This window comes from Neopsephotus bourkii, unplaced genomic scaffold (genome assembly GCF_033783945.1).
Source record: "Neopsephotus bourkii isolate Nb327-2 ecotype Australia unplaced genomic scaffold, CSIRO-AGI_Nbou_v1 NB_1016, whole genome shotgun sequence".
Lineage (NCBI taxonomy): Eukaryota > Metazoa > Chordata > Aves > Psittaciformes > Psittacidae > Neopsephotus > Neopsephotus bourkii.
In genome coordinates this window covers 2,714,573-2,723,860 of record NW_026901505.1, presented here as the reverse complement: position 1 = coordinate 2,723,860, position 9,288 = coordinate 2,714,573, and the positions used below count along the sequence as shown (strand labels likewise).

The 9,288-nt window shown below is 49.2% G+C and overlaps 1 protein-coding gene across 6 annotated transcripts in view; it reads left to right on the top strand.

Moving 5' to 3' along the window:
- Positions 1 to 19: 19 nt before the first annotated feature.
- Positions 20 to 9,288, top strand: part of UIMC1 (ubiquitin interaction motif containing 1) — a 38,263-nt gene continuing 28,994 nt past the window's right edge. For 4 of the 6 annotated variants that reach the window (XM_061360220.1, XM_061360217.1, XM_061360221.1 and 1 more), the window contains exons 1-2: positions 20 to 178; positions 4,195 to 4,352. In XM_061360220.1, the coding sequence (XP_061216204.1) occupies positions 4,203 to 4,352 (150 nt within the window). In that variant the 5' untranslated portion in view covers positions 20 to 178; positions 4,195 to 4,202. Of the gene's footprint in view, positions 179 to 1,054; positions 1,322 to 2,290; positions 3,049 to 4,194; positions 4,353 to 9,288 lie in introns of those variants that run through there. The other 2 variants (XM_061360219.1, XM_061360218.1) reach the window with 2 other exon arrangements.

The following is a 9,288-nucleotide window of genomic DNA, read 5'->3' as shown; positions in this document are numbered from 1 at the left end:
CGCTTCACCGCCGCGACCGCCACGTGACTTATGGAGAAGCTGCCGCTGCCATATTGGGTGAGGGCAATGAGGCCTCCGCCGCCAACTTGAGCTCGGGTGAGGGACCCGCCGACCGGGGCCGGCGCGGTGGGGTGGCCCGGCGAGGGCTGGGCGCCGGCCCGCGGGAGGCCCGGTCCCGGTGAGTACCTGTGCCCTGCGGGGCCTGCCGCTCCGCGCCGGGCTCGCTGCCCCGGGACTCGCTTGGGGCCCATCCGCCGCGGGGCTCCCGCGGCCGGGCGCCGATCCCCTTTCCCCGCTCGGGGCCTTCTCTTCCCCCGGGGCCGTTCCATGCCCCCTTCCCCTGGCGCTGCTCCGGGTCTGAACCCCGAGGCATGCCCATGGCCTCCGTCCCGGTGATCGGGGGCCGGCCACCAGCGCAGTCTTTCCCTTGAGGGAACACCCGGTATCATTCTCTTCGGGGGCTGTTCCCAGTCCTTTGCCCTGGAGGGGTCACTGGTACTGCGCCCCTTCCTCTGGGGACACTCTGGGACCCCTCATGGGGCTCTACCCTCGGGAGGGCTCCCCAAACCCGACCTCCCGGCTCTGCCCTAGCCCCTTCCCCTGCGGCATCCCCCAGGCTCAGCCCTGTGGCCGGCTTCCTGCCCCTCTTGTCCCCCTGCCCCTCTTGGGGTAGCCCCAGCGCGCTCCTTGTGGCTGATCCCCTCATCCCGTCTGGGATCCCCCATGCTTCCTCCCCAGCGTGATGCTTCTTGAGTAGCCCCGACCCTGTCCTTGTCAGCCTCCGTGCAGAGCCCTCCATGCCCCAAAGCAGCAGGCTGGGGACTTGAGGACCCCAGGTTGGTGCTAGAGAAAGGGCTGCTTTCCCCCTGCCATGCAGGGCCTGGCCTTGGAGGAGAGAGAGGTGCTGTGTGCACGACTTGCTTTGGGCAGTGGGACAGTGTGGATCTCCTGAGAGCTCAGTGGCATTTGCAGATGGACCCGTGTGGCCTTTGTAGTCCTGTGAAGACCCAGCTCTATAAAGAGATAAATCCTGTAAAGACTTCCTCTCCTCCAGGCGCATTGAGCCCTTCTATTTTGCTGGTTGCAGAGCATCAGCTGGGTGCTGCGTGATGGGTCGAGCTGGGGGTCTGGGGATGATATTTGGATTGAGGCATGTGGTGCTGACCTGCCTGAGCATGGAGCCTCCTCTTCCTGAGGTGGGGGGAGTTGTTTACAAAGCGACAGCCTGTGTCTCCAACGGCTCAGAAACTCATCCGGGGATGAGAGTCATTCATTTTTGGCTTCATTTTCAAGCATTTTTCAAGCTGTCACAGCTTGGCAGGTCTGTAGCTGCAGTGTCAAGATTTAGAATTATTCTGTCGGTAATTGCTTTCTGATTCATCAAAATGATAGATGAGAGGGGAAAATGACAAATAATCACAAGTTGGGGATCTTCAAGGATATCCCTAAAAATGTGACTGGAGAAGCGTGGCATGTGCTAGCCCCTTGTCAGGAGGTCACCTTTGCTGTCAGCGTTTACAGAGACATTCTGTTCCATTCAGAGTTGGAAAAAACGTGGATAACTGAGGAATGATTTTGTGAGCAAAGCTGGTAAGGTAGTTTCAGATAATTCAGTCTGGTTTTGCTGAGCCTGAAAGCAGGTGTCATCACCTTGGGTACAAGCAACTGTCCTTTCCCAGAGTGCTAAAAGCAAAATACAGCTTAACTTCACTACCTGAAGAGAGGGGGGTGTGCTCTGATGCATGTTTTCTTCCTCAGCTGTACCAGCTTGTCTAATAAAAGCTATTATCTCGCTCTCCTACTCATAGCCTCAGACTAGTGCAGCTACAAGTGATCTCTTATTTGTCTTGTTCCCTTAGTTACATTTACAGAGACTCTTTGCCACAAGTCCCTTCGTTTTCAGCAGCGTTGTGGGAGTTGTGTGGTTACATCTCTTACATCTCCTTTTTCTTCCTCCCTTCCCTTTAAATGTTGAAGGTAGGTGACTCATCAAAACTCCAGCTGATATTTCTCAGTGATCTCTTATTTATCACAGTGCATCAAGCAGGAGATGCATCGTGGAGTCAGAGGAGAGCTGCTGGTAGCAGCATGGCACATGCTTTTGTTTTGGTGGTGAAGAGGTTTCCAGGCTGGCTCTTCGAAACCAGGGTGAGCCTGTGTGGGCTCCTGCACCGGAGGCACAGGCCTCACTCCCCATCACTGTGCTAAACCGTCTGTGTAAGTGGTTTCCTTCTGATAAAGGAGTGCTCCCCACTGCCACAGACACTCTCCATGGGGCAGGTCTCAGCAGCTGGGGGTGAGACTGGGCTCATCTCTCTGGGCAGAGGGCAAAGAGGCCATTTGGAGCAAAAGATAAAACACGGATGAAGTGTCATGAGGATCTTCCAACAGGACCCGAGTTGGGCTCGGCTGGAGCAGAACAGTTTGTTTAGCAAGCGCCATTGTTCTTTCGAAAGCAGCACTTGGTTTTATTTGCCTTTCCTAAACAGAGAAACGTTTGTGGACTGCAGCGGGCCTTGCAGTGGTTTCTGGTGCTGTGCATGCCGTTTGTACAGTGTTCCGTCTTCAGAGGGCTCAGCAAACCTTCAGTGCAGATCGTGACTCACCAGGATAATCACCTTTTGTCTCTAGGCATGTGTGTGCGTGTGTTTGCAGAGGAAGGGAGGCTGAGAGGCTACAAGAGCTTCTGGAGGCCGCAGATAGTAGGAGGGGGCGCGTGTATTCCTCTCTCAGCCTCACCTTGCTGCCTCGGACTGTAGATGGAGCAGTGCACTGCTGTTCCTGGCGCTGATGGGGACTCTGAGCTTCTCCATTAGCATCTCTACACAAAGCGGCTGTTTGCAGTTTTGTGGTGTTACAGAGAAGGGTTTGGCTCTATATTGGGTAACCTAGCGTCCTTTTTGTATCTTCTCCTACTCTTATTTTAGCTCTAAGCAGCACATTTGAGCTATTTCAGTGATCTTGAAGGAAGGCAGAATGATCCTGTGGAAGGACACTGGTCTGGGAGCCAGCCAAGCTGACTTACACTTCCAGCTCTGCTGTTCTCTGGTGTGTAACACGAGGGGCTTGTTGCTTAACCACTCCGCACATGTTGAGTTCTAACTTCAACAGAGCTGATCGTGCTCAGCCTGTTTTGCGAGCCTCTTCTACATCACAGTTCAGGAAGCACCAGACGTTGTTGTCGGGTTGTTTGGTGAACAGCAAACACAGAAGGGAAAGGGTGGTCTAACTGTGCGTGCCGTCCCACTGCTCTCCTTCACCGAGCTCTCTTCCTGATCCTCTTGTCTGAGTCCTTTTGATCACAGCAGCTAACACTTGCTGTGCATCTCTTTCCAGCAGTCTGGGCTGGCAAGGAAAGGAGACACTGAAGTGCTAGCTTGCATTGTGTGGGCACCTGCCCTCAATTGTGCTGCTCGTAGAGCACTCAGGTTTGCACTAATAACGCTCAGCAGGTTCCTCGCTGCTTGTCAAGTGCCTTCTCTAATACAAATGGTTTGGGCATGTCTGCACAGAGGACTTCCGGAGCCTGATGCTCATTGAGAAATCCAGGCTGCAACATAAACCTTTTGTTTTGTTTCCAACCTGCCTACTGCCATCGCCTGCATTTTCCCTTTTTGTAGTGCTGATGCAGCCTTCCTCTGAGCTGCTGTGCTGACAGCAAAACAGCTTCCTTTGAAGAACGTGCCTTTCCCCCTTGTTTGGTGAATATAAAAGCTGACAAATGGCTCTGCTGTGGTGGCTTCTTGTTCTGGCACACAAATTCCAGCTTGATCCGCAGCCACAGCCTGGTTTGTTCTGCACCAGGATAATGAAGGTGTGGGGCTGAGGAGAGGACGTGTGGGGTTGCGTTGAAGGGCAGCAGACCTGCTGTGAAGCAATGCTTTGGCGGAGTTTGCTGATGAACTTTAAGAGGAAAGCCTCATTACTTAGGAGCGAGGGCATTCAGAGTGGCTTCTGTGTTGCTGTTCCCCTGAAACCCCTTTTTAGCAATCAGCTGTAATAAAGAATTCTTAACTAGATGAGTGGTGACTTGTACATGTGGCTCCCAGTAACACTAAATCCACCACGCTTTGTAATAAAGGTTCTGATGCCTGCAGCATTTTGACTAAAAATAGCAAAAAAAAAAGGATGGCTGTTAGGGGAAATCTAAATCAGAAGGAAACAAATGGCTTTTAATCCTTCCCTCTCTTTCAGAGTGAAGGATGCCGAGGAGGAAGAAGCCCGCAGAGGGCCTGGACTCTCGAAGCCAGGATGGGGAGGAAGAGGAGGAAGATAAGAGTTGCTCAGCCAACACCAAGAAGAAGCGCAGCTTTGTGGATGCATTCATTGTTATATCTGACAGCGATGGAGAGGTCAGTGATCACCTTGTGCTGGCCAGAGCCTGTGCCGGGGCCTGCTGTGGCAGGAGAGAGCCCGAGCACCCCACACTGCCTGTGTTGGGGTCAGGCTTTGTGCAGGGGTTATTGTGCCGTTCCTTTTCTTACATATGAGATGAATCAAATCCTGTTTGACTAGGAAATGAATGGTGTGCTTCGTGAGGGTGAGTTATGAGTCTGGGATTTGATAACCAAATCCTCTCAGAACTGAATTTGAAACGTAATTTCAAAGTAACCTTTCCTCAATCCCTTTACAAATCTTTTTTTCATAATTTTTATTTGATTGATTTCCAGCTAAACCTTAGAAACATGATTCTATATTATGTGCAAACAGATAAGAAAATGATTCAGAACACGGGCTTGTGAGTAGCTCAGGCACAGCTGGTGTCAGGTAAACTGGTCCTGAATTACAGAAGCCTGAGTTTTTAACCCACTTCCATAGGGTGTAGAGGTGAATTGTGGTGTGGGAGTGTCTCAGTGAGACAGAAAGGCTCAGATCCCTGATCCCTCATTGCAAACATCAGCCTTACCCTAGAAGATTGAAATGTCTGTGTCTGTCACATTGGCATTGGGTTGAGTGCAGGAACTCCTGCTTGGGGGAAACCCAGAGCTTGAGAATCTGTCCTCAACTGGCTGAGGTACATGAGAGGAAACTATCAGAATCAGTTTTTTGTGTATGACTGTTGTGGCTCTGCTCAGTCTTGCTGGTGTTTGGGGATCCTAGTCTGCTTTTTGCAATCCCACCATTTTCAGAAGCATTTCAGTTTACTCTCAAGCTGCAGATCTTAAATCAAGTTCCTTTTGCTCCCACATCTGCAGCATGCTCCTCTACAATAAGGCGATTATCATGTGAGGAGGGGAAAAGCACCAGAAATAAACAGTAAGAAGCTGTAGGGCAAATGATATTGGATGTTTTTTCTTCACATTGTCTGAGTTCTTTCCCATTGGGAAATTCCCTGAAAGAAATGGAACATATGGCAGTAATAGTTCAGTGGGGTTAAATCCTTAGCTCTGCAATATGCTAAGTTAACTTCAGATGTCTGCTGCATCACTGGCCTTTATTGTGAAACCTATAAGGAAAAAAGAAATCAGCCGCTATAAGAGCTGCTGCAGTACATAAAAGATCAGGACCTGTTATTGTCTGCAATTATTCATCTCAATGTGCACGTATCTGAGAAAGGGGAAGCAAATGTCTCTTAAAAGACATCTATAAAAAGGTTAGGCTCCTGACTGTTGTGTAAGTTTGTCTATAAACAATAAATTCTGATGGCATAATCGGTCATATTACAGAAAAGGATATGCTCAGAGAGGCCGTTAAAGAGCCAATTAGGTTCTGTATAAGTGACAACAGTTCAGTCAGTTGAATGAGTGGATTTATTCAGTTCAGTCTCTTTCTGTGAGTCATCAGCTTCCAGATCCGGTGCCACAGTCTCTTGTCGTGTTGTTTTCTGCAAAATCAAACCAAAAATGTGATTTACTTGGGATCTCAAAAAAATAACTGTCTGGCTTCTGTAACTGTCTCAGCTCTTCAGTGTACATCAAGTTGAATTTCAATTTCAAACCTTGCAACTGTTGTTCTTGCTCTAGTAAGACCTTGTTATGTGTTCAAGAAGAGGTGTGGGAAGCTCAGATCAATAGCAATTTTAGAGAACAATACATTCTCAATTAATCTTGCATCTGTTAGGACATGGTTCCTTATGAATCAAAAGCTACAAGGACAATTTGGGCATCATTGATTCGATGGCTTTCTTCCTTGGCAGTCTCTTGGCAGGTATCTATAGAACAAGTCCCTAGTTCTGCTTCCAGACCAGCAGATCTTGTAGCAGCTGCACCTGGAAAGCCTCCAGCTTCTCACTTTTGATGATCTTTGGCAGACTGCCTCTCCCAGGAATTTTTCAGTCATGCTGGATTATCAAGCTCATCCATGGTTGGCTTTTTTTGCCAAGTTTTCTTTCTTTGCTCATGTCTATGCTGTGGCATTCGCAGAGCTGCATCAGAAGGAAGCTTTCTGGATGTGGGGCTTTCTGATCTCTGCTATATATAATCCTGGATTTGGGGAATGCTTCTCTTTTTTTGGGGAAGGGTCAGACAAAATAAGAACAGTCTCTCTGGCTCTGTGGAAACAAGAGATTACCTTCTCTGTGCAGGCTGTGCCTGTGAAAATGCAGACGTGATGAATGAGCCAAGTGGCTCCTGTCTCCCCTGGCTGATCAGTCCTGCAGGGAATCGGTTGCCCATGACAGAATACAGGTGGTCATTCACAAATAGACAATATTTCAAATAGTGCCCAGCAATGCTCTCTCCAAGCATAGCAATTCCTGGGCTGGCTCACGAGCCTCCTGCGTGAATTGGACTGTTTTATAGAGACTCTGACCTCCAGGATGTTCTGAAGCCATGTATGAAAGATGGTTGTCAGCCAGCAGAGGCCCAGTAGCTGTGCTGACCTCTTTGAGCCTAACCCAAAACGCTGCTGGTCTGCTGTGGGACTCTTTTTCCTTGGGTAGATCCTTTGTGAGCTTTGAGAATACCTGCCTTCACTCACGGAGTCTGCATGAAGTCTTACAGGCTCTTTCTGCCAGATTCATCAGCTCTGCCAGCCCTTGGGGAACATATGACAAGACTCCATGGTGATGGTGCCATCTATTTCTGTATGGTATCCATGGCCTCCTTCCCTTTGGTGTGGAACATTCCTTTGCTTGATTATCCCTGTGTTTGGAGATACTCACACTCCGGATGAATAACAGCATGTGCTGATGTTCTAGATCAGATGTTGGTTTTGGTAGTAAGAGGGAGGTGTGTTTGGACATTGGCTGGAACCCAGCCGCTGCCCTGCCCTGTCCTGTTCTCCATTAACTATGGCAGAGAACACTTGTCTCAATACCAGGCATGGCCTGAGGGATGCCTTGCTATGGAGAAGATCATCGAATCACAGAATTGCTTGGGTTGGAAGGGACCTTAAAGCTCATCCAGTTTCAACCTCCTGCCATGGGCAGGGACACCTTCCACTAGAGCAGATTTCTCCAAGCCCCTGTGTCCAACCTGGCCCTGAACACAGCCAGGGATGGGGCAGCCACAGCTTCTCTGGGCACCCTGTGCCAGCGCCTCAGCATCCTCGTAGTGAAGATGGTGCTGGCAGTGCCCTCCTCACACCATTGGCAATCCGAGTGAAGCAGAGCCATGTGGGAGTATCACTACAGCACCCTCCTGTCCCCAGGGACTCTGCTGTGGTACTGAGGGACTCCCATTCCCAGAGGAGAACACAGTCTGAGTATGCTGTGCTGTACCTTCTTCTCAGAAATGAGGTTTGTCTGAATCCAGGCTCCTCACAGCCTGGTGAAAGCTGTTTTTCCTGCAGAGGCCTCCCTCCTGTGTGTCAGGAACTACATGTCTGGCACAAGCCCCGTTGTGTCTGTTGTTCAAGTCTCCACTTCCAGCAGGTTTGTTCTAATGAGCTGAAAGACAGAGCAGAGCTGAAACAGATTCTGAGCTGAAGTCAGAGACTAATAAAGTAGGGTGTGATATTAATTTCGGCAGCAGCAGCCTTGGCTAGAGCCAAGGGTGGCACTTCCAACATCTAATTGGCTTTTAAAGAGAAATTAGTCTGGTTTTCATCTGTGTATTTCCCATGCAGGACGTGTGGTGTTTGGCTGTGCCCTGTTGTTAGATGGTCCCAACTGCTACTGAGCAGTAAAACTACCCAGACCTTTTGACTTTGCAGCTTGCACTGTTAGGTATGGAGACATTCTTCTGTGGCCTTTCCTTCCCTGAGTCAGTGGAAGCTGATTTCTGTGGTTTATGATGTGGATTGGAGGGAGCAGGATGTGGGAGGCTGGCTACTGGCTTCCATTTACGGGCTTTTAGAAGCGAGTGGAGCTCTATCTGTTTCTGCTGGCAGCATCAGGTTCTCTTAAGTATGTGCAAAAGCATTTTTAAAATGGGAATTTGATTTCCTGCTGTCTGGTGAAACCAAGCAGAGTAAAAAAAAACAAGGAATAATAGTGGCTGCCTTCCACTAAACGTGCAGGGGACTTTGGAAACCTGTCTTTTTCTTCATCTGTGTACAATGCTGACAGTGGAATTGCTCATTGGAGAGCATCATAAATTAAACTGCAGAGCCTGATACACAGAAAGAGAATTTGGATTCCTTCTGGCCATTATGCTTTAAACTGATGGCAGAGGAGGGGAGATGCTCTCCAGGCTGGCACTGAGCATAGGTGCACAGCCCCTACCTCGCCTCCGCTTAGAATAATTAGTTTCCCCTGGAAGCTGTGTGTTGGAGATGACCTTGTAACTAAGAGTATTGGTTGCAGTTTGGGAATATTTTAATTGATTAAGATTATTTTTGGACTAGTGATCTTATTAGAAAGGCAGTTGGTTGAGTGGCCCCCTGAGTTCCTATTATCCTTGTAGAGAGATGAGCATTAAAAAGGTTGGGTCAGAAGGAGCAAGCCCTGTTGTCTTCTCTGAGTTTTCTGGGCCCCTTCTGTTTCTTCCATCCATGCCTGCATTTATGCAGAGCACTCTGGGGCCTGCGGGGCTCTCTCCCAGCAGAGGTACAAACAGCCATAAATCCTAATTAAAAGGTATGTTTTATTTTCTGGGTTTAAAAATAAAGAAGATTTAAGAATTCTTGGAATTGAGATGTGTGTGTATATTTTGGTCCATCAGGATTAATTGGATTTGCTTCAGCGCTTCACTGTGCTGGAGCTGTTTGGTAGAACGCTGCTGAGCAATTTAAACATCTTTCTCAAATGTCTGAGGTTCATACAGCACGTGTCCTGCAGTAATTGTGCTCCTGCCGCTGTTGGAAATGTGGAGATCCTTCAGCACAGAGGCACGGCCTTGGCTGTGTGTGAAGCTGGGCAGCCTGCCTGCCACCAGGCACACACCGTTCTCCAAAGCCCTGGAGGTT